The sequence below is a fragment of the Chiloscyllium plagiosum genome, chromosome 41, assembly GCF_004010195.1.
Source record: "Chiloscyllium plagiosum isolate BGI_BamShark_2017 chromosome 41, ASM401019v2, whole genome shotgun sequence".
Taxonomy (NCBI): Eukaryota; Metazoa; Chordata; class Chondrichthyes; order Orectolobiformes; family Hemiscylliidae; genus Chiloscyllium; species Chiloscyllium plagiosum.
In genome coordinates this window covers 10,232,835-10,258,113 of record NC_057750.1, presented here as the reverse complement: position 1 = coordinate 10,258,113, position 25,279 = coordinate 10,232,835, and the positions used below count along the sequence as shown (strand labels likewise).

At 45.3% G+C, this 25,279-nt stretch overlaps 1 protein-coding gene across 4 annotated transcripts in view; it reads left to right on the top strand.

Moving 5' to 3' along the window:
- LOC122542835 (vascular endothelial growth factor A-like) overlaps positions 1-25,279 on the top strand; it is a 37,511-nt gene that overhangs the window by 8,473 nt on the left and 3,759 nt on the right. Inside the window, exons 1-6 of one of the 4 annotated variants that reach the window (XM_043680920.1) lie at positions 6,687-6,763; positions 10,651-10,672; positions 14,599-14,795; positions 18,772-18,851; positions 23,785-23,814; positions 23,950-24,015. In XM_043680920.1, the coding sequence (XP_043536855.1) occupies positions 14,601-14,795; positions 18,772-18,851; positions 23,785-23,814; positions 23,950-24,015 (371 nt within the window). In that variant the 5' untranslated portion in view covers positions 6,687-6,763; positions 10,651-10,672; positions 14,599-14,600. Of the gene's footprint in view, positions 1-6,686; positions 6,764-6,837; positions 6,860-10,650; positions 10,673-14,598; positions 14,796-18,771; positions 18,852-23,784; positions 23,815-23,949; positions 24,016-25,279 lie in introns of those variants that run through there. The other 3 variants (XM_043680919.1, XM_043680918.1, XM_043680921.1) reach the window with 3 other exon arrangements.

Sequence of the window (25,279 nt, the reverse complement as noted above, 5' to 3'; positions counted from 1 at the left end):
TTTTCCAGCAACACATTTTCAGTATTTGAAGAAGGAATGTAATTGCATTCAAAGTCTTTCAGAGAAGTGGATGAAGGTGTTTTCTTATGAGGAAAAGTTGGGTCTGTATCCACTGCAGTTCAGAAGAATAAAAGGTGGTCTTACTGAAACATCCTGAGGTGATTTTAATTGCTAGGTTAACTGCTGAAAGGAAGTCTTCTGTTGCAGGAGAAATTAGAACTAGAGGACACTTTTGAAAATCAGGGTCTGACTGACGTGGTGAGCATGATGGACCACATGCAGAAAGATAGCCTGATTTGGATTCTTGGAGATGACAAAAATCCAGAGACCAGTTTCATCAGCAGCTCATGTGGGAAAGAGTAATGTTACAAGTTGAGTTTGTGACACAGGAAGCCACCACAACTGCTGCTGAGCTTTGGAGTAAAGCTCACTAACATTCTGAAGTCTCCTACTCTACTTCCTAGCAACTCCTAGGAATGTGGGTGATCTCAGCTGGTACTTTGCAATATATGGGGTAAGAGAAAGCATTTGGGGTTTCTGATTGAATGGGATCCAACAAAGTCTTAGTCATTCGGCAAGGAAACAGACCTTTCAGCCCAACCAGTCCATGCTGACCATAATCCCAAATTAAACTAGTCCCAGCTGCCTCTGCTTGGCCCATTTCCCTCTAATGCTTTCCTAATCATGAGAAGGGCTTAAGCCCGAAACGTCAATTCTCCTGCTCCTTGGATGCTGCCTGACCTGCTGTGCTTTTCCAGCCACACATTTTCAGCTCTAATCATGAGCTTACCCAAATGTATTTTAAATGTTGTAACTGTACCTGCATCCACCATTCTCTCTCTGGCAGTTCATTCCACACACGAACCTCTGTTTATTTAAATAAAAAAAGTTGCCCATCGTTTCTTTTTACAATCTTTTTCCCCTCTTTTTTTTTCTTTTTTTAAAAAAAAAAGTCCCCTAGTCTTGAAATCCCCCACGCTAGGGAAAAGACACCTGCTATTCACCTTATCTATACCCCTCAAGATTTTATAAACCTCTATAACGTCGTCCGTCAACCTCCTGCGCTCCAGTGAAAAGACGTCCCAGCCTCTCCTCCTAACTCAAACCCTCCATTCCCCGGCAACCTCTTGGTAAATCCTTTTCTGAACCCTTTTCAGCTTAATATCCTTCCTATAACAGGGCAACCAGAAATGGACACAGTATTCCAGAAGCGGCCTGACCAAGGTTCAGTACAACCTCATTGTAACGTCTCAAACCCTATATTCATAGGTCAGAGCAATGCAGGGAAATGTGCTAAACACTATTTTAACTGCCCTGTGATGCAAATTTCAAAGAACCCCTAGGTGTCTCCAGAGACATTATGCACTAAGGATATTGAGGACAGGGTTAGGCTATCCAGTGATGTCCTACTTGGTCAAATACCCTACTGAGAGTTAAGGGTTCAAGTCCCACTACAGGACATTGGAGCTTAGACTCCAGTGTGCCACCAGATATGTGCTGCATTCTTGGAGGTGCCACCACATGTCCTGCCTACCCCCCTCAGATGGATATGAGAGATCCCATGGTGTCATTTCAAGAAGAGCAAGCATTTATTCCTGGACTCCTAGCCATTATTTATCCCTCAACGAACAGAAGTGTCTGATCACTATTACCATTCCATTTATGGGAGCTTACAAGTGCGTACGTTGGCTGTCACATTTTCCTATTTTGCCACAGCAATTGTGTTTCAAAGTGCATTCCATTGCCTGCAAAGTGCTTTGGGTGGTCCAAAGGTTTTGGAAAGGGCCTATATAAATGTAACTCTTTATAAATGGTGGGGGAAGAGATAAAAGTGGCTAGAGAACTGCTCATGCCCCTGAGTTTGTGTCTAATGCGTTTAGTTTGAACAGGTCAGCACCTTCAGGCAAGAAAGAAAATAGCTGCGAGTCAGTCAGCAGATGCTTAAATCCCCAGTCACTTGCTTTTTCTGCTGACAGAAAAAAATTTATTGCTCTTTGCATTGTATTTTGCAACCGATACAAATAATGAAGTCTGCCAATAAATCCCTCTGTGTATCTGTGTCTGTGTGTGTATATACAGCTGGGCCTCCTGATTGCCAGTAACCTGAATAAACACTGTCTCTGTCTGTGTGTGTGCGTGTGTGTCTCTCTTTCTCTCTCGTATTATCACTGCATAGATGCTGTAACTGTCTGTGTGTTTTGATCCTGCATCTGAGTGTGTGTGCACTCTACAATTGTATTGATGTGTTGACAGGCACAGAAAGGAAAATGTGAATCTCACTGTGGCAAAGGGATTTGTAAAATGAGCAGAGCCATGAAGGTTGAAGTGCCCCTGTATGTGTTGATAAAAGCAGCCTCTGAATCTAACTTCACCCTACCCCGGCCCAGGTTGACAGTTCAAGGTCGTTTTCTCGAGTACTGGGTGGGGTGAGGGCTGACACTGTGTGTTACTGTGGGAGTGCTGCACTGCCCACAGTGCTATAGAGTCAAGAAGCATGGAAACAAACCCTTTGGTCCAACCAGTCCACGCCAAACATAAACCCAAGCTAAACTAGTCCCACCTACCTGCTCCTGGCTCATCCCTACCCCGGCCCAGGTTGATAGTTCAAGGTCGTTTTCTCGAGTACTGGGTGGGGTGAGGGCTGACACTGTGTGTTACTGAGGGAGTGCTGCACTGCTCACAGTGCTATAGAGTCAAGAAGCATGGAAACAAACCCTTTGGTCCAACCAGTCCACGCCAAACATAAACCCAAGCTAAACTAGTCCCACCTACCTGCTCCTGGCTCATGTTCCTCCCAAACTTTCCGATTTATGTACTTATCCAAATCTCTCTTAAATGTTGTAACTGTACCTGCATCCTTAGAGAGTTCATTCCACATGCGAACCACCCTAGGTTCTGTTCAGTCAAGCAAACGGATAGAGTCATACAGCATGGAAACAGACCCTTCAGCATGTCCTGTGATGCTGTAGGGAGATCTAGCAGTTGAATGATTCCGGTCAACAGTTATCCCTTGCCCTACGTCCACTAAAAGTAGTGGTCTGGTCACGATCACGTTACTATTGTGTGGGATCTTGCAGTGCAGCTGACATTGAAATAGTAATTGTTCTTTGTAGCCCACCAAGCCCTTTGGGCCGACTTGGGTTGTGACAGGTGCTACGTAAATGCAAGCCCTTTTTCAAACAGAATAAGATCCTTAGTATGGAATCAGGCCATTCAGCTCGTCAGGTCCACACCAACCCTCTAAAGAAACCATCCAGACCCATCCCCTACCCCTGTAACCCTGCATTTCCCATGGCGTGTCCACTTAGCTGAGACATCCCTGGTCACTACGGTATAAATTATCACGGCCAAACAACCTAACCTGCAAATCTTTGTCTGTGTGGGTTTCCTCCCACAGTCCAATGTGTAAACTCTACACAGACAGTCACCCAGCAGTGGAATTGAACCCGGGTGCCTGGCGCTGAGTGCTAATCGCTGAGCCAGTGTGCTGCTGTACTTGAGTCCTCCCCCTTCAGGGCCATGATTATAGTGAAAACTGTTGATTTTGGAACTTGCGGCTCATGTGAATTTCATGCAAAAGAGGGAAAGGCTGATGCAGGGGGACCATTAAACATTGCATACTCCTTTGGAATGGCTAGCCGTCCCAAGTGTTTGGGGTTGGAACCCAAATATCCACAGTCTTCCAGTTGGGAACCGGACAGTCTGCATTAGTCAAATGTTCATTTCTTGTGGGAATCTCAAACCAGCTCCTTCTGCCACTGGTGAAACAGAAGTCACAGAATTAACCCACTCCTCTCGCCATTCTGTTAGTGTTTGTGCCGCACCCATATGCAGTCAGTTCCCCTTGCTTTGCTGACAAGCTAGTCTCTCTTCCCATTGCCCTCACGTGGCCAGATTTAATTGAATGGGCTTCCTCGTGGATTGCTGAGATCGTACTTGTTAAACCTGCATTTCCGAACGTGATGGTGGCATTGTTCTGTGTTCCCGCTCCCTCCCCAACAACCTCCTGGCCACTGCCTCAAAATTGGTTTCCGTTCTTTCACCTCTTCAATCAAAGTCTTCAAAAGAGAACACTGGTTATTTTACTCTTTCCGTGAGAGGTGAAGAGAATAGAATCCCTACAATGTGGAGAACAGGCCATTTGGCCCAACAGCTTCATACTGACTCTCTCTGAAGAGCATCGCACCCAGACTCACCCCATCTTTGTACCCCTGCATTTCCCACGGCCAATCCACCCTAACCCGCACATCTTTGGGTGATCTGGTTTCCTCCAACAATCCAAAGTAAACCTATGCAGACACGGAGAATTTGCAAATTCCACACAGGTAGTTGCCCAAGGCTGGAATTGAACTTGGGTCCCTGATGCTGTGAGGCAGCAGTGCTAACCACTGAGCCGCCATGCTTCCCAAACCACACAGCTATGTGCCTGGAGTGACATGTAGGTCAGACCGGGTAAGGATGGCAGATTTCCTACCTTGAAAGGCATTAGTGAACCAGATTTGGTCTTCGCAATAATTGTTCCATGCTCCCCATCACGGAGGCTGGCTTTGTGTTCCATACCTTATTTTATTGGTGGCTGTGATAAGGTTTCACCCCATGTCATAAATAGGAGACTGCATGCACTTGGTTAGCACTGCTGCCTCAGCGTCAGGGACCCGGGTTCCATTCCCGCCTCGGGCAACTGTCTATGTGGAGTTTGCACATTCTCCCTGTGTCTGCGTGGGTTTCCTCCCACAGTCCAAAGATGTGCAGGTTAGGTGAATTGGCCATGCTAAATTGCCCGTAGTGTTAGGTGTATTTGTCAGGGGTGAATGTAGAGGAATGGGTCTGGGTGGGTTGCTTTTCAGAGGGTTGGTGTGGACTTGGGCTGAAAGGCCTGTTTCCACACTGTAGGGAATCTAAGCTAAACATCCCCTCTTTTTCAAGCCTCCCTTCATGAGAAGCAGCTTCCTGTTGTCATGGAGCCAGAGTCTTGCAGCACAGAAATGGACCCTTCGGTCCAAGCAATCCATGCTGACCAAATCTTTCCAAACTAAAAATTCAGAAAAGATTTACAAGGATGCTGCCAGGATTGAAGGATTTCAGCTATAAGGAGAGGCTGAACAGGTTGGGGTTGTTTTCCCTAGAGCGTCAGAGGCTGAGGGATGACCTTAAAGAGGCTTACAATAATATGACGGGCATGGATAAGATAAATAGGCAAAGTCTTTTCCCTGGCGTCGGGGAGTCCAGAACTAGAGGGCATAGATTTCAGGTGGGAGGGGAAAGATATAAAAGAGACCTATGGAGCAATGTTTTCACACAATGTGGTACAGGTATGGAATGAGCTGCCAGAGGAAGTGGTGGAGGCTGGTACAATTGCAACATTTAAAAGGCATCTGGATGGGTATATGAATAGGAAGGGTTTAGAGGGATATGGGCCGGGTGCTGGCAGGTGGGACTAGATTGGGTTGGGATATCTGGTCGGCATGGACGGGTTGGACCGAAGGGTCTGTTTCCGTGCTGTACATCTCTATGACTGTATGATCCCATTTGCTTGCGTTTGGTCCAAATCCCTCCAAACCTTTACTATTCACGTACCTGTCAAATGTCTTTTAAATGTTATTCATGTACCTGCATCTACTGCTCTTCTGGCCGTTCATTCCACATATGAACCATCCTCTGTGTGAAACAGTTGCTTGTCAAGTCCTTTTTTAAAATCTTTCCCCCCTCGTCGTAACAATATGCCCTCTAGTTTTGAACTACCCCACCCTAGAGAAAGACCTTTGCCATTCAGCTTACCTATGCCCCTCATAATTTTATAAACCTCTACAAGGTCAGCCCTTGACTGCTCCAGGGAACATAATTCAAAGTTCCCTCTGGATTGACCCTGTCTCTGAAGTGGGGCTTGGAACCCACAGCCTTGGGACTTCCAAAAACAAGGAGCTGCTCACCGAAGTCTTCCTGGAATACTCAATTGGATCGCTCCATGGATGAGGAAAGGCCCCTGATGTTTAAATCTCTTTCACCAGTTAATGCACAGTCAAATGTCAGTTGGGAAGACTGCAGATGTAGCATCCCAGGGAAGCTTTAGATTTCAGATCACGGAAGAATAGATGGGAATTCTGTCCCCAAGACCACATTCACCTTTCACCTCAGGGATTTGCGAGGTCCTTACAAGGAACAGGGGTAGGCCATTTGGCCCTGTGAGCCTGCTCTAACATTCAACAGATTCATGGCTAATCTGATATTGCTCCCATCAACCTGCCTGCCCTTTCCCTGTGACCCTCAATTTCCCCAATTGATCAAGAATTTACCTCTGCCTTGATTAGACACAAGCCACTCTCCCCCAAACCCCCACAGCTCTCTCTGGCCATGATTATGAATGTGCGCTAACACCCAGAAGCTGCTTTTCCTGTGCAGTTATTTAAAATGAGGTGCTGCTCGTCAAAATAGCAACAAGAGGAATTCAAAAGTGAAAGCAGTAACCGGCTTAAAATAACCAGCTGAGGAAATTAAGCTCCTCATCTTGTGATCGGCTGCTGTCCCTCTCCTAATGTAGAATTTCGCTTTTGGTTGTCTTTTCCAGATGATCTTTCAAAAAGCAAAATTGGCACTTTCTTTCTCGCTTCTCTCCGTCTCTCATTCAGACCCTTGCTGGTGTTTCTTTGTCGTTGGTTTGTATCAGGACTTTGTCATTTGCCTGGCTCTCCCTCATGATCCCTGTCTCCTGACAAGAATCTGAACTTTCCCAGAAGGAAGAACCGCTTAAACTTGGGAAGAACGGGTCTGACTGTGTCTTGTGTTCCGGGCGGCACGGTGGCTCAGTGGTTAGCACTGCTGCCTCACAGCGCTAGGGACCCGGGTTCGATTCCATCCTCAGGTAACTCTGCGTGGAGTTTGCACATTTGTCCCCTTGTCTGTGAGATGTTTCCTTCAGGTGCTCTGATTTCCTCCCCTGCAAAGATGTGCAGGCTAGGTGGATTAGCCAAAGGAAAGGCATGGTTACAAGGATGGGGTGGGTCAGGCTGGGATGCTCTTCGGAGGGTTGGTGTGAACTTGATGGACTGAATGGCCTGCTTCCACACTCTAGGGATTCTATGACTGTTCTTCAAAATGGAGCTGGAGTAGCAGCAATGTATACCAGGTACAAGATGTACTCCAGCAACACACTCAAAGCTCCTTAAAGAGCACCTTCCAAACCCATAACCACTAACATCTAGAAGGACAAGGGCAGCAGATATATGGGAATACCAACCCATGAAAGATCCATCTAACCTACCCCCCCATTCTGACTTGAAATATATTCAGTATCGTTGGATCAACATTCTAGACTTCCTTCCCTTATGGTATTATGGGTGACCATACATTCCCAGGGCAGCAGTGATTCCCTGAGACAGCTCACCATCATCTTCCCTATGGGAAATCAGGGATGGGCAATAAATATTGGACCCAGCCAGGGACACCCATATCCCATGAACAAATATATATATTTTTTAAAAGGTTGGATCATGTCCAAGTATCACTGTTTTTAATAACTGGATTTTTCCCTGACTGAGTTGGGCAACCACAAAATGGGTAATATTTCAAAGCTGATTATACTGAGTATGTGTGAGAGAATGTCTCGTTTTGCCCTTCCCGCATTCTTTGTCCTTTCTCTCAGTATCCCTGAACCCCAGGTAAGTGAAGAACTCTGCATCCATGTTCGCAATGCCACAGATTAGATTCCCCAACCTCATCAGGAGAAAACTGTCTTTGTTTTTGCTGCCAAGAACATTTTGTCCTTTTCTTGGAAAGTTTCCATGTGACAATTCATCAAATCCCAACTGCGGGTAACCCTGGAAACAATTAGAAACCAGACAGGATTTTTAAAAAAAAAACAAAACTGGTCCAGTGTTTCAATGGGAAGTTTGGGAGCAGTGAACTTTGATCTAAGTGCTGAGTTCGGGGCTAGTGATTCTCAAGGCCCTGCGTAGGCCTTGCTTTCCCACGAGGCACTGGGGGAAGTTGGCTTGTTCTGAGAGGCCCTGGCCTTCTGGGACCAAAGTCCTAAGCCAAAATGTGGCTGAGCTTCTGAAGGCCTGGGAATAACCCTGTGTCTTTCTGATTGCCAAAACCCCAAAATAGTCTTGGAGTCTCCAGAAACTGAAACTTGAAACCTCCAACAGAAGGGCCTGAGCACATTCAGGAGTAAAACTAGAGCTGCCATTTAAAATTAGAAAAAAAACCAAATTATTTTTTGGCTAGTTTAGACAAGTCGCTGGCGGTTCAGTCCTTGAGTCTGCTTTGTTTTTTGATTTTAAGATTTACGTTTGATCTGATTTGTGGTTTTAGCTCCTTTTTTCCAGTTTATTATCCACCTCCCAAACCCACCCTACTACTTCTGCCTCCATTAGGGTAGCCATGATGTGGAGGTCCCAAGGTTGGACTGGGTCGGACAAGGTCAAAATAATGTTCAATTCATTGGCATCAGTTTTATCTTTTCCTTATAAATTCAGTGTCTAAGGTCTCCCCCTCTCACTAGAACCTGATGAAGGATCAGTGCTCCGAAAATAAACCTGTTGGACTGTAACCTGGTTACATGTGATTTTTTACCTTGTCCGTTAGGATATATTTACCTGATGTGGCAATGCTTATTGCTATCCCCAATAACCTAAGAAAATAGGCATGGATAATGTGGTATTGAAAGATCCAACAGATGTTTAATACAGCTGGCTATTATACGTATTATAGTACATTCACCGGGCACAGTAGTGTCTGAGCTGGTATCAAACTATTCTGTTACAAAGAGCATCACACTTCCATCAGCATGTTTGCTTCAGTTGGTCCAAGTTAAGATGGATTCTGAGATTTTCATCATAGAACTCCTAAAGTGGGGAAGCAGACCATTCGGCCCATCAAGTCCACTCTCTGAAGAACATCCCACCCAGACCCACTTCCCACATAGCCCACTGCTAACCCACATAGCCTGCACAGTCCTGGACAACTTAGCATGGCCAAACCACCCAACCTGCATGTCTTTGGACTGTGGGAGGAAACCGGAGGAAAGCCACGCAGACACAGGGAGAATGTGCAAATTCCACGCAGCCTGTCAGCTGAGGGTGGAATTGAACTGGCGCTGTGAGGCAGCAGTCCATAGGGTCTTAGAATAGTCAGGTTGTAGAATCCCTACAGTGCAGAAAGAGGCCAATTGGCCCACTCTGCAGGCTCATAGTGAGTGTGTTTGTTAAAGGTATACCGAGCACGAGATCTAACATGAGACCTCCCCCCACATCCCCAGCCCCATCAGCTTAAAAGCAAATAATTGGCAGTCAATAATCTGGGTATCTCAGACTTGAATATGCTCAATGATCCAACCACTCACCCTGTCTGGGGATGTGACTTTTGACCTTTTAGCGAGAAGGAATTACTCTTCATCGTGCTGTTCATTTTGAATCTGTTCCCTGCAAACAAAAACACTGCCCCTCAGGATCTTTAGATGTTTCTGGAAGATCATCGCTCCATGTGCTATATAACAACAGAGAGAGTTAGGGCTGGCCTAACCTTACCACAGGCAACCCCTTCATCCTGGGAATCAGTCGAGTGAACCCCCTCTGAACTGTTATTTCCTTGAGCTTTTCAAAGAAAAATAGAATTGAAGGTGGATGTTGATGGCCTAGTGACTGACAGGTTGTCAAATTTAGTGACGAGTTTGAGAAGGTAGAGCCCCCTGAGATTGACGAGTCGAGTATCCAATGAGGCCGGTTGGGGTGGCATGGTGGCTCAGTGGTCAGCACTGCTGCCTCAGAGCCCCAGGGTTTGATTCCAGCCTCGGGCGACAATCTGTGTGGAGTTTGCATGTTCTCCCCACGTCTGAGAGTTTACTGCGAGTGCTCCGGTTCCTCCCACAGACCAAAGATGTGCAGGGTCGGGGGAAAGGCCAATCTAAATTGCCCCATAGTGTCCAGGGATGTGCAAGGTAGATGGGTTAGCCATGGGAAATGCAGGCTTACAGGGAAAGGATAGGGGTTTGGATATGGGTGGGATGCTCTTTGGAGGGTTAGTGTGGATTCAATGGGCCTGCTTCCACAGTGTAGGGATTCAGTGAATGGGAGCGTAGAGGTGGGGTAGTTGGAGATGTGGAATTTCCAGGAATTGCCTAGAGGAGTTGGGAACCCTGTGCGTCGTCCAACCTTTGCTTCATTTACCGCCATGTCTGGGCTGATACAAATTTTGAAATTTGTGTAGATTATGGGTTGAGAGGGGAGAGAAGTCAGTGGGTCTCATCTAGTAAGACGTGGCTTTAAATTGAGGGAAGGTAGATCTAGGACAAATGTCAGAGGTAGTTTCTTTACTCAGAGTAGTAGGGGCGTGGAATGCACTGCATGCAATAGTAGTAGACTCGCCAACTTTAAGGGCACTTAAATGGTCATTGGATAGGCATATGGATGAGACTGGAACAGTCTAGGATAGAAAGGCTTCAGATTAGTCCAACAGGTTGGTGCGACATTGAGGGCTGAAAGGACTGTACTGCGCTGAAATGTTCTACGTAACACAAAATGCACAAAAAATTATAGTGGCTCCAGCATTTTGGTAGTTTCGTCAACACAACTTGTTTTGAGTTGCTAGTGGGAGGGAGAAGGGCATTTTCAAAAATGAAACAGTGATTTATTTCTTTCTCTCTCTCTCTTACAGCTGTCTAAATACACTCCAGGAGGTAAGCTGCAGATAACTAAATATTTCCTGTTTATGATATTTAATTCCAGGGTGAAGGCAGGGGTGAAATGAATTGATTGTGCTCAAGGGCTGTCACAGAACTTGATGAGCCAAAGCTCTGCCACCTTTGCTGTTCTAGTACTAGAACAGTTTGAGCAGCGTTGTGGAAATGCCCCATATCTTTTTCCCCCATATACATCTAGATTTACCCATCAGGCAATGATTTAAGCACTGATAAGGTAACCAAGCCAAGTTCTACAATGGAGCAGAGGGGGTCAAAGGGGGAGAAGCTGGGGAGTGAAGGTGAGCTAGAGATTACACAGCAACAAACCTTTACCTAAAAATCCTCTTAAACTTCGGGACACCTTGCAAAATGCATTTAACCAGAACAATTCTGAATTTTTCTCTCAATGGGCTGTGGCAAGGCCAGTATTTGTTGCGTATCCTTAATTGCCTTTGAAGTGAGCCATTCACTTGGGCCAATTCAGGGGGCAGTTAAGAGTCGACCTATTGCTATGGGTCTGGAATCACATGTCGGGTAAGGATGGCAAATTTCCCTCCTGAGCCGGTTGGCTGTGGCTATCAATGACACAAACATCTCAGGAAAGGGCCAGCAATCACTTCCATAGCTTCCCACAGAATTCAAGGGTACACCTGATTTGATCCTGAGGATTTATCCACTCTTATGCAGTTTAAGACAACCAACACCACCTCTGTAAATATAGACATTTTTCAAGATGTTGCTATTTATTTCCCCATTTTTCTCCATCTTCTATGTCCTTCCCCGCAGTAAACACTGATGCAAAATACTTGTTTAGTATCTCCCCCACCTCCTGCAGTTCCACATACAGGCAGCCTTGATTGGTCTTTAAGGGGCCCTATTCTCTCTCTAGTTACCCTTTTGTCCTTTAATGTATTTATAAAATCCCTTTTGGATTCTCCTTAATCCTTTTTGCCAAAGCTATCTAATGTCCCATTTTGCTCTCCTGATTTCCCTCTTAAGTATACTTTTACTTCATAGTGAGAACATCGAACAATACAGTGCAGAACAGGCCCTTTGGCCCTCGATTGTTGTGCAATCCCGTGAACTATTCTCAGCTCGTCCCCCTACACTATCCCATCATCATCCATGTCCTCATCCAAGGATTGTTTAAATCTCCCTAATGACTTCCTTCATACCCTTCTAGGGATTCACTCTATCTTGCTGCCCAAGCTTGATATATGTTTCCTTCTTTTCTTGACCAAAACCTCAATGTCTCTAGTCATTCAGCATTCCTTACACCTGCCATCGTTGTCCTTCACCCTGACAGGAGCATACTGTCTCTGGATTCTCACTATCTCATTTTTGAAGGCTTCCCATTTTCCAGCCATCCCTTTACCTGCAAACATCTGTCCCCAATCAGCTTTTGAAAGTTCTTGCCTAATACTGTCAAAATTGGCCTTTCTCGAATTTAGAACTTTTAACTTTTAGATGGGAGAGTGTTTGTAAGTGTGAGCCTTTGTAAATTGGGGACCACATTTATCAGTTAAATGTTAACAGGTGTATTTACAAAAATAAAATGCCATACACTTCTTTCAACTCTTTTTTTTTTAAATTATCCTCCATTTAGGTGAAGAGGAGCTGTGGATATATCTGCAGGAACAACTTTTAAGAATGTCCTGCAAAACATCCTCAAACATTGTTAATGCCTTTGCAAAATAAGCCCCTTGTCTGCAATTTTAATTTTTAATCTGTTTTAAAAATTAACTGCAATATATTAATGGCAAGACCGTCATTAGTCGATTTAACTGTTCACCATTCTACATTCCTAGATCACTTGCAATTATAAATAATGTTATAAAACACCCCAGGCACTTTCTAGGAGTATACGTCAGATTAAGATTGATGTTGAGGTAAAGAAAGCATTTCAGACAGGTGGGTAAAAGCTGAAGCAAAGGGGTATGTTTTTGAGGAGAGAGCTGTTTTGGGAATGGAATTCCAGAACCATAGAGTCGTAGAGATGTACAGCACAGAAACAGACCCTTCAGCCCAACTCATCCATGCCGACCAGATATCCTACATTAATCTGGACCCATTTGCCACCACTTGGTCCATATTCCTCTGAACCCTTCCTATTCATGTACCCATCCAGATGCCATGATTTTATAAACCTCTGTAAGGTCACTCCTCAGCCGCCGATGTTCCAGGGAAAACATCCTCAGCCTTTTCAGCCTCTCCCTGTAGCTCAAGCCCTCCAACCCTGGGACCTCAAGCTTTTCCAGAATCTCAGAACTGTTTCAGTGCAGAATGAGTCCACTCAGCCCATCCTGTCTGCACCAGCTTTCTGAATAAATGTCTCACTTAGTACCATTCCATAGCTTTGTCTCCTTAACTCAACGTAGACAGCAATCTATCTGGATCATCATGCAATTGTCTGCCCAGGATCATAAGCTAGAGAGTTGTGAACATAGCTCAGATCATTACACAAGCCAGTCTTCCATCCATTGACTCCATCTACACTTCATGCTGCCTTGGAAAAGCAGCCATCATCATTAAAGACCTCTTCCACCCCAGTTACAATCTCTTCCAACCTCTTCCATTTGGCAGAAGGTACAAAAGCTTAAACAGGGGTACTAACAGATTCAAGAACAGCTTCTTCCCCACTGTTACTCGAGTTCTGAATGGACACCTCAAATTTTTAATTTAATGTTGATCTCAGTCTTTGTGCACCTTCTCCACAGCCATAACATTATGTTACTTGCTCTGTTCTATTACCCTAATGCACTTTGTATGGTAAGATCTGCCTGTACTTCACACAACACACAAACTTTCTCTGTACCTTGATACAAATGACAATAATAAATCAAATCAAACTTGCACGTTTCCTTTTTGAATTTTTAAATATTCTTTTTCTCGGTGCCCATCCCTAATCGCCCTTGGGAATGTGGTAGGGAGCTATCCTCCTGAATCTCTGCACTCTGTGATGTAGGGACACTATTAATGCCCTTAGGGAGAGAATCGCAGGATTTCAACCCAGCGACACTGAAGGAACGATGATATATTTCCTCATCCGGGTGGTGTGTGGCTCGGAGGGAAGTTGCAGGAGGTGGCGATCCCATGTATCTGCTGCTCTTCCCCTTTTAGATGGAAGTGGTCATGGGTTCAGAAGGTGCTGTTTGAGGATCTTTGAGTTTCTGCCATGCATCTTGTAGGTTTTGTACACACTGCTGCTAGGAGACAGTGAGGTCTGCAGATGCTGGCGGTCAGAGTTGAGTGTTTTTCTGGAAAAGCACAGCAGGTCAGGCAGCATCCGAGGAGCAGGAATATCGACGTTTCGGGCCAGAGCCCTTCATCAGGAATGCGCTCCTGCCCGAAACGTCGATTTTCCTGCTTGGATGCTGCCTGACCTGCTGTGCTTTCCCACACACTGCTGCTACTGAGCGCTGGTGATGGAGGGAGTGGATACTTTTAGATGTGATGCCAAACAAGTGGGCTGCTTTGTCCTGGATGGTTTCGAGCTTCTTATGTTGTTGGAGCTGCCCCCATCCAGGCAAATGGGGAGTATTCCATCACACTCCTGACTTGTAGATGGTGGTAGCCCTTTCCTGAAGAAGGGCTTATGTCCGAAACGTCGATTCTCCTGTTCCCTGGATGCTGCCTGACCTGCTGCGCTTTTCCAGCAACACATTTTCAGCTCTGATCTCCAGCATCTGCAGACCTCACTTTCTCCTCCTTGTAGATGGTGGACAAGCGTTGGGTTAAAAGAGAGTTACCTTGCAATCAATGGCGCATTTAATTTGACTGTGTTGAGTCTGAATCCGAAACAGTTGCTGGGTGAGGGGTCCATCCAGAAACGACACCCTGTCATTGGCCAATTTTCCTAATAACCTGTTTGAGTTCAAAACCGATGGTTGCCATACAGCTGACATTCCTCTTGTCCCCTTCAGTGATGCCGTTTGAGGAGGTTTGGAATCGCAGTCACTGTCGGACCATTGAGGTTTTGGTGGATGTTGCTCGAGAGTATCCAAACGAGGCGGAGTATATTTTCAAGCCCTCCTGCGTACCCCTCCTACGATGTGCTGGCTGCTGTGGCGATGAGAAATTACGGTGCACAGTACGGGAGATGTACAACGTAACGATACAGGTAAGGTTTTGGGTTTGAGGAGAGACAGAGTAGACTGGGGACTATATTCATTGGAATTGAAGAATGAGGGGGGTGGATCTTATAGAAACATGTACAATTATGAAAGGAATAAATAAGACCGAAGTAGAGAGGATGTTTCCACTGGTGGGTGAAACTAGGACAAGAGAGCATAGCCTCGGGGGAGCAGACTTAGGACTGAATTTGAGAAGGAACTTCTTCACCCAGAGGGTTCTGAATCTGTGGAACTCCCCGCCCAGTGAAGTAGCTGAGGCTTCCTCATTCCTCATTTTTAAAGTTAAGATTTTCTGAAAAGTAAAGGAATTAAAGGTTATGGTGCGAGGACGAGTAAGTGGAGTTGAGGCATTGATAAGATCAGACATGATCTTATTGAATGTAGGAGCAGGCTCTGAGGGCCAGAGGCCTACTCCTGCTCCTATTTCTTATGTAAGAAGGGCAATTTGCAGCTTTACAGGTAAACTGTTATCAACGATGGTAGTGTGGCTCAGAACTGAGTTGGGCAATTGCATATCCACGAAGGAATGGTAGGGGGAGCTATTCGGATCTATTGTGGGCTCAATGTGCACTCTAGCTCCTGGGTGTATTCCAATATTGAGTCAAAAAGAATAAAGAACAGCACAGGAACAGGCCTTTTGGCTGCGCCAACACATGCTTTTCCAAACTAAAAACCTGTTTTAGATTATAGATTAGATTAGATTACTTAGTGTGGAAACAGGCCCTTCGGCCCAACAAGTCCACACCGCCCCGCCGAAGCGCAAACCACCCATACCCCTACATTTACCCCTTACCTAACACTACGGGCAATTTAGCATGGCCAATTCACCTGACCTGCACATCTTTGGACTGTGGGAGGAAACCGGAGCACCCGGAGGAAACCCACGCAGACACGGGGAGAATGTGCAAACTCCACACAGTCAGTCGCCTGAGGCGGGAATTGAACCCTGGTCTCTGGTGCTGAGGCAGCAGTGCTAACCACCGTGCCGCCCATGTTGTCTGTATACCTCTAATCCCTGCCTACGTGTATCTGTCAAACTTTGCTCCTGTATCTGACTCTATAATCTTGGCCACAACCAGTGTTCAGGCAGCACAAGGTTCTTGCACGAGCTCTGACATGAGATGCGAGACTTCCAAGAACTAAGTAGTCAGAATCCTCCTCAGTGGAGAGAAAATTAGACAATATTGAAGGGTACGTTTTAAAGATCTGTGTGATTGAGGGGAGAATTGTGTGTGTCAGTCAGTTCACTACCCATTCATTACACTTTGGCAGGGAGATGGTGTATTAATGGTAAAGACAACAGATCAGTCATTCTGAAGCCCAGGTTATTGCTGTGGGGTCATGGGTTTAAATTCCATAAGACATCGGAGCAGATGTAGGCCATTTGGCCCATCAGGTTGTCTCTGCCATTCAAAGAGGTCGTGGCTGATCTGATAACGCCCCTTCTTTTCTCATAAGCAAAAACAGAAGTTGCTTGAAAAACTCAGCTGGTCTGGTAGCATCCGTGGTGAGAAATCAGAGCTAACATTTCAAGTCCTTTCCCCATAAGCCTTGACTGCTGTACTGATTTTTACTATATTTAACAGCCCAGTCCTTGACTATCCCCTGAGAAGACGAGAGTGTGGTGCTGGAAAAGCACAGCAGGTCAGGCTGCATCCGAGGAGCAGGAGAATCGACGTTTTGGGCTTATGCCTTTTATGCATATTCCTTTAATCAGGAATGAGGCTTGTGCCCGAAATGGCGATTCTCTTGCTCCCCCGGTGCTGCCTGACCTGCTGTGCTTTTCCAGCACCACCCTCTCGACGCTGATCTCCAGCATCTGCAGTCCCCACTTTCTCCTATCCCCTGAGAAGAAATTCCTCCTCCTCCCTGTTGTTCAGGAAAACCCTTTTTCTGAGATGATGCCATCTTGTCCTCGGCGCTCCCATAATGGGAACAACCTGTCTGCATCTAATCTGTCAAGCCCCCGAGGAATCTTCGTAGGTTTCACTAAAGGTTGTCTCTTTCTTTCATTCTTTTAAACTTGAACCTATCCTGATGAAATCCATCCATAGCTTGTGTCAGCCTCTAATGAACTGTATCCAGTGCCTGTATATCTTTTCTTCAATACGGGGACTAAAACTACATTCTAAGTGTCGTCTAACCTTTTACCTTGTGTATTTTTAGCAAGACCTCCCTGTTTTTATATTCCATTCCCTTTGAAATAAAAGCCGACATTCCATTTGCCTTCCCTGTTAACTGCTGAACTTAGACGCTAGCATTCTGTGATTCATCTACAAATCTCTTTCTCGTTGTAGCTTTCTGCAGTTTTTGTCCACTGAAATAATATTCAATTTCTCTGTTCTTTCCAAAGAGCATAACCTTGCATTTTTCCAAAAGATATTCCAAGTTTCTGCCCTGATCTGTCCATGTCTCTCTGCAGATTCTGTAACAATCTCGCCACTTCCAAACTAGAATCATGGAATGGAATCATAGAATCCCTACAGTGTGGAAGAAAGTTGTTCAGCCCATTAAATCCACACTGACAACCACCTGCCCCACTCACCATCCTACCCTATCCCTGCAAACCTGTATTTCCTATGGCTAACCCACCAAGCCTTCACATCCTTGGACATTATGGACAATTTAGCATGTCCAATCCACCCTAACCTGCACATCTTTGGATTGTGGGAGGAAACTGGAGCACCCAGAGAAAACCCACACAGACACTGGGAGAATGTGCAAACTGCAAACAGATAGCCACCTGAGGCTGGAATCGAACCTGGGTCCCGGACGCTGAGAGGCAACAATGCTAACCAGTGAGCCACCGTGCGGCCCTAATTTGGTACAATCTGCAAACCTGGCTATTGTACGTTTACTTTCTCATCCAATTAGTGCCTATGTACGGTAAATAATTGTGGCCCGAGCACTGATCCCTGTGGCACTTCACTAGTTGCAGGTTGGCATCCTGAAAACTCTCCCTCTTTATCTCTTTATCCCTCTTTGTCTTCCATTCGTCACCCAATCCCGTAGTGATGCTAATGTACCACTCCCAACCCCATGGGCTTTTACCTTTTATTAAGCAGCTTAACATGTGGTACTTTATCACAAGCCTTCTGGAAATCTAAATATATTGCTTCCATTGCTTCTCCTTTATATCTGTCCCACTTGTCACCACTTCAAAGAATCCTATCAAATGTGTCCGGCATGATTTCCCCTTCTGGTGGCCATGCTGATTCTGCGTGATCAAAGTTTAAGCATTTCTAAATCCCAGCAAAACTGGTGGAATCTAAATTCAATTAATAAAATGTAATTTAATACATTAATGAAATGTAAAGCTAATCTCAGCACTGATGACTATAACAAAAATTCATTTGAGGAAGGGAATTGACCTTATCCTGTCTATGCAGCATTGCCTTCAGACCTACAGAGTGGGGTTGAGTCTTAATTGCCCTCTGGGCAATTAGGGATGGGCGATAAATTTTGGCTTTGCAGGTGATGCTTGCATCCACAAAAAGGGCAGCATGGTGGCTCAGTGGTTCGCACTGCTGCCTCAGCACCAGGGGCCTGGGTTCGATTCCACCCTCAGGTGACTGTCTGTGTGGAGTTTGCACATTCTCCCCGTGTCTGTGTGGGTTTCCTCTAGGTGCTCTGGTTTCCTCCCACAATCCAAAGGTGTGCAGATTAGGATGAAATGACCGTGCTAAATTGCTCTCACTTTCCAGGGATGTGCAGGCTAGGTGGGTTAGCTATGGGAAAGAGGGTCTGGGGTGGGATGCCCTTTGGAGGGGCGGTATGGATTCAGTGGGCTGAATGGCCTGCTTCTACACAGTAGAATTATAATAAACAGGTTCCTGGAGTATTTATTGAGTGACTGACTCAATTAACTCAGCCACTCTACTGTTGTTAATCACGGGTGAAATGTTGCAATAATTCCCCTGTTGTTTTTAAGGTAGCAAATCAATTTGCATCAATCTTTGCCAGGTCATTAAATTGAAACCTTTGGATCATGTGACCAGCCAAGAGGAGAAGATCTTCACTGAGCACAGCAGCTGTGAATGTCGGTGAGTCATAATCATAGAGATGTACAGCATGGAAACAGACCCTTTGGTCCAACTCGTCCATGCCGACCAGCTATCCTCGCCTCGTCTAGTCCCATTTGCCAGCTCTTGACCCATATCCCTCTAAATCCTTCCTATTCATATACCCATTCAGATGGATTTTAAATGTTGTAGTTGTACCAGCCTCCACCACTTCCTCTGGCAGCTCATTCCATACATGCACCATCCTTTGCATGAAAAAGCTTTGTAAACCGTGTATTTTTAGATTAGATTACTCAGTGTGGAAACAGGCCCTTCGGCCCAACAAGTCCACACCAACCTGCTGGAGCGTTGCCAAGAGAATAGGGCCCCTCAAAGCAAAGCAGCCTATGTGTGGAACCGCAAGAGATGGGGGAAATACTTATGGGTGTTTTGCATCTGTGTTTACTATGGAGAAGGACATGGAAGATATAGAATGTGGGTAAATAGATGTGACATCTTGATAAATTCCGTATTACAGAGGAGGAGGTGCTGGATGTCTTGAAACATGTAAAGGTAGATAAATCCCCAGGACCTGATCAGATGTACCCTAGAATTCTGTGGGAAGTTAGGGAAGTGATTGTTGGATCCCTTGCTGGGATATTTGTATCATCAATAGTCACAGGTTGAGGTGCTGGAAGTCTGGAGTTTGGCTAAGGTGATGAGTCTTGGGCTGAAATTGACCTGCATCAGATTTCATGTTGACTCTCTCAAGGGATGTGGATTTATCTGGAGGGGCTGAACTCAATAGACTGTTTATTCAGTAGGTGTGTATTCTTACAGATTATGTAGGCTTTCACATGACATATGGCACAGGAACAGGCCATTCGGCCTAATTGGTCCATGCTAGTTTTAATGTTTGAAGCGTCTTCCGATCTTTCCTTGTCTAAAACTTTCAGATAGAAATTACAGCAGAGAAAGAGGCCATTCAGCCCATCATGGCTGTGTGTTCTCATTAAACTAGCCGCCCATTCTCATCCCGCTTTCCAGTGCCTGGTCTGCAGGTTACATTGCTTTAGGGACCAGATCTTTTTCCAAATGGGATGTTGGTTGCCAAACTGGCAATGAATTCCAGGCACCCACCAGCTTCTTGCCCAACACCTATCCTCGTCACTATCCACCACCTGGCCAATTTTTGTGTTGTCTGCAAATCTCCCAATCATGCCTCCCACGTTTAAATCATGAATGTATACCATAAACAGCAAGAGACCCAATACTCAGTCCTATGGAACACCATAGGAAACTGCTTTCCATTCACAGAAACCTTTCATCAACAATTACCCCCTGTTCTTTGTCACTGAGTCCACTTTAGATCCAACTTGCCTCATTATTCACTCTCCCATGGCCTTTTGTGAGCCGCCCATATGTGGAACCATGTCAATCCCTCTATTCCGTTCTCCCTCATCGCTGTGTCTAATTCTCCTTAATCACATCGAAACTACTTGCTTCTGTGGTCCCCTGTGGGAGTGTTTTAAAAAATTCTCAAGGTCAGGTTCGTAGGAGAGTAGTCTGACACAGAACAAACGACCAAGAGGCGAGTCTGCTAGAATATGAGCATTTTATTCCCCACAGCGTCGCCACAACCAGGTCTCATACTTACAACGGGTCTGGCTTATACTCACTCTACATGTTACCGGAACTGGGAGCCGTCAGTTCTCGTAGAGCGGTTGCCAACAACCCACGCTCGGCGGTTAAACGTAACCCTGGAGCAGACTCACCGAACTGGAGACTTTTCCAGCTGATATACTCTTTTCCAGATATAAACATTCATGTGAACAGCAGAGCAAGGCTAAAAAACACATTCCATTCTGGTTACATACAGATAAGAAGATTCACACGGGGAGGTGTGTAATAAGATTCACACGGGACTAAGCAACACCTCCATTCCGGTTAGATTCACACATGTATTGGGACATAATTTTTAACCGTTTCACCACAGGGAGCAAGCCCAACATTCTCCTCGCTCCATGGTTTCGTCTGAATTTTCCTATTGGATTTCTTGGGGGCTATCTTATATGGATGGCTTCTAGTTATGCTTCACCAGCCCCCCCCCCCCCCCCCCCCCGACAAAAGGAAATATTCTCTTCGTGTCCACTCTATCAAACTCCATTCTCTTCGTGTCCACTCTATCAAACTCCATTCAGACTTCTAGGTCTTGATGCTTCTGTAGTAAGTGATTCACACTGGGGTATAGATGCTCCCCTTCTCTAATAACAGTGGCCCATCCAGCCCTCTCCTAACATCTCTCAGGGAGTGGTCACTGGACAGCAGGGCTGCAGATGCTGGAGATTACAGTCAAGATTAGAGTGGTGCTGGAAATGTACAGCAGGTCAGGCAGCATCCGAGGAGCAGGGAAATCGACGTTTTGGGCAGGAGTCCCCTTCATCAGGAATTCGGGATTCAGTGACTACTCCTGATCTACCCAGGAGCACAGAGCCCAGTTTGTAATGTCGACCCCTGCAGTAGCTTTGGGCTAATCCATTATCCATAGAGGAAGCAATGAAACCTGAATCATCTTGGAATCTGTGCCCATCTCTCCATTCTGTTTGGTTCAATCTGTATCTGGGCAGATTCTGGTTCGTGAAGGCCTTGGAAAGGAGACAGAAAAGACTTTTTCTAGAAGTGGTTCCAGTTGCGTGTGATTTTGATTAATGTGGTCAGGGTAGAGAATGTTGACATAATTTGATTGAGATGGTCAAAATCATGAAGGGTAGTGATATCAGAGTCAATAAGGAGTAATGTTTTTCCAATGGCTAGAAGGTCAGTAACCGGACCACACCGATTTTACAATAATTAACGAAAGGAGCAGAGGAGAGATAAGACAATAAAATATAGAGTGGATTTAGGCCTTTTGGCACATTGAGTCTGCCCTGCCATTCAATCATGGCTGATGTGTTTCTGAACCCCATTCTCCTGCTCTCTCCTCCTAATCCTTTGATTCCCCCTACTGATCCAGTAAGAACCTATCTATCTTGAAGTATACTCAACGACTTGACCTCCACAATCTTCAGTGGCAATCAGTTCCACAGATTCACGACCCTCTGGCTGAAAAAGTTCCTCCACCTCTCAGTTCTAAGAGTCGTCCTTTCATTGAGGTTGTGCCCATGGGTCCCGGTCTCTCCTACTAGTGGGAACATTTTTTCCATGTTCACTCTATCCAGGTGTCTCAGTATTCTCTAAGTTTCAATCAGATCCCACACCTCGCCATCTTTCTACACTCAATGTGCAAACCAGAGTCCTCAACTGTTCCTCATATGACAAGCCCTTCATCCCTGGGATCATTCTTGTAAATCTTTCGGAATCCCCTCCAATGCCAACACGTCATTCCTTGGATACAGGGCCAAAAACTGCTTACAATATTCTAAATACAGTCTGACCACAGCATTATACAGCCTCAGCAATACATCTCTGCTCTTGTATTCTAGCTCTCTTGAAATGAATGATAACGTTGCATTGCCTTCCTAACCACCAACTGAACCTGCATTAAGAGAATCCTGAACAAGGACTGCCAAGTCCCTCTGTGCTTCAGATTTCCAAAGCCTTTCCCCATTTAGAAAATAGTCTACATCTCTATTCCTGTTACCAAAATGCATGACCTCTCACTTTCCCACACTATAATCCATCTGCCACTTCTTTGCCCACTCTCCCAGCCTGTCCAAGCCCTTCTACGGTCCCCCTCCTTCCTCAACACTAGAAAATTTTTCCACAGAGAGCTCTGGTCTGGAGTTTCACTGCCTCAGGTGTTGGAAGCAGATTCAGAAGTAACTTTTTAAAGGAAATTGGACAAATACTACAATTTGGGGAGACGGTATGTAATAATAATAATGTCACTGGACTGGATCATCTGGAGCTCCATAGGTTCGAAGTCATCACTCTGAATTTGCCAAAGATCCTCTGACAGTATCTTCCAAACTCCCAGCCACTTCTACCTCGAAGGACAAGGGCAGTCAATACATGGAAACATCACCTGCAAGTTCCCCTCCACGCCACTCACCAACCTACTTTGGAAATAGGTTCCTTCAGTGTCACTGGGTGAAAATCCTGCAACTCCCTCCCTCATGACCTACAGCACAAGGACTGTAGTGGCTCAAGAAGGCAGCTTGCCAACACCTTCTCAAGGACAACTAGTGTCAGACCAGCCAGCAACACCCACATCCCACAAGTGAATAAATAAAATTAACGTACACTTACTAAAGTCACATCTAGAAGTGACAGTGACAACCTCAGTACACAAAACTATAATTGTTATAAAATCCCATCTGTTTGGGGTGGCATGGTGGCTCAGTGGTTAGCACTGCTGTCTCACAGCACCAGGGACCCAGGATCGATTCCAGCCTCGGGCAACTGTCTGTGTGGAGTTTGCACATTCTCCCCATGTCTGTGTGGGTTTTCTCCAGGTGCTCCGTTTTCCTCCCACAGTCCAAAGATGTGCAAGTCAGGTGAATTGGTCGAGCTAAATTCTGCATTAGTCAGAGGGAAATGGGTTTGGGTGGATTACTCTTTGGAGGGTTGGTGTGGACTTGTTGGGTCAAAGGGCCTGTGTCCACGCTGTAGAGGATCTAATCTAATCTGGATTAATGCCTTAAAAAAGGAAATGTGGCATCCTTACCTAGTCTGGCCTACATATGACTCTAGATCCACAGCAACGTGGTGACTCTGAACTGCTTCTGGGATGGCCAACATGTCCCTTGGTCGAAGGGTAACTAAGATGGGCAACAAAGGCTGACCTTGCCAGCCATGCTCACATCCCATGAAACAATAAAATAAAATTTGCAGGGTTTTTGGAAAAGGAGTAGGGTGTGAGAATAATTGGGGTTTTTAAAGTCCCAGTATAGCTATGATGGGCCAAATGGCCTCTTTCTGCATCGCCAATCTATAATCAGCATGAATTGCCTTCTTTTTCTTTCTTTCTCTTCAGGCGGCGACGGAAGCGGTTGAAAAGTGACAGGTATGGGAAAGATTCCTGCTCCTGGAGAGACTACCACCAGGATTCCAGAATGAAGCATCTACTGTTTTTTTTTTAAAATAGAATTTATAACATGAATATTTGGTGTCTTTTGCTCAAGAAATGTTTTTTTTTCAGGAGAAACAACAAGAGGAAAGGTCAGAGGCAACGGACAAAGATAGGAGACATGCCTGAGCTTAACCAGTAAGTGTATAATCACTATGTATGATATACTGAAGGTGAAAGGTCAAACCTTATTCTGTTACCAGGAGTAACTCCTGGTTCTACATGAGGTGTTGTCTCCAGATACAGTCAGTAAATGGGTGATTATATCTGTATAGAGTCTTTAAACTGCTCCTGTCTAAATTGCCTAAATTACAACCATTTTTATTTGCTGTTCAAATGTCAGAAACTCTGCTTCATTGAGCACAGTTCTTGCATACTTAACACCCTATTCCTAGGCCAACAGCTTAATGTGATGGGGTACTGTTCCTGTTACTCATTGTTTTGGTTACTATAGGAACCAGATTTTCATTGCACGACGGTGTTCAGGGACATGATGGAAAGTTAAGCAGCCACTATCTTCTTCAAGGGGCTGAATGGCCTCCTATTCTTTGTCTCCCTAAAGTACATAGATCATTACAGCGCAGTACAGACCCTTCGGCCCTCGATGTTGCGTCGATCTGTGAAACTAATCTGAGGGTTTCTTTATAGTCTTTCACAGGATTGTAGGTGTCGCTGTGGTTAAGAAGGCGTTTGGTACGCTTGCCTTCATTGAGTATAGGAGCTGGGATGTCATGTTGAGGTTATACAGGATGTTGGTGAGGCCTCTTTTGGTGAGGCCACTGTGTGCCCTGTTATAAGAAGGATATTATCAAACTGGAGAGTATTTGGAAAAGATTTATCAGGATGTTGCCAGGACTGGAGAGTTTGTGATAAAATAATAGTCTGGCAAGACTGGGACTTTGTTTTCTCCAGGTGCATAGGAGGTTGAGGGTGTGACTTTATAGAGATTATAAAATCACGAGGTGCTTGGACAAGGTGAATAGCAAAAGTATTTTCTGTGGGGGGGAGTTCAAAACCAGAGGGCATATTTTTAAGGTGAAATGAGAAAGATTTAAAAAGGACAAGGGCAACTGTTTCTCAGAGGGTGGTTCATGTGTGGAATGGTCTACCAGAGAAAATGGTGGATGCAGGCACAGTTGCAAAATTTAAAACACATTTGGATAAGTTCATGAATAGGAAGTGAGGACTGCAGATGCTGGAGATCAGAGCTGAAAATGTGTTGCTGGAAAAGCGCAGCAGGTCAGGCAGCATCCAAGGAACAGGAGAATCGACGTTTCAGGCATAAGCCCTTCTTCAGGAATGAGGAAAGTGTGTCGAACAGGCTAAGATAAAAGGTAGGGAGGAGGGACTTTGGAAATGCGATAGGTGGAGGGAGGTCAAGGTGAGGGTGATAGGCCGGAGT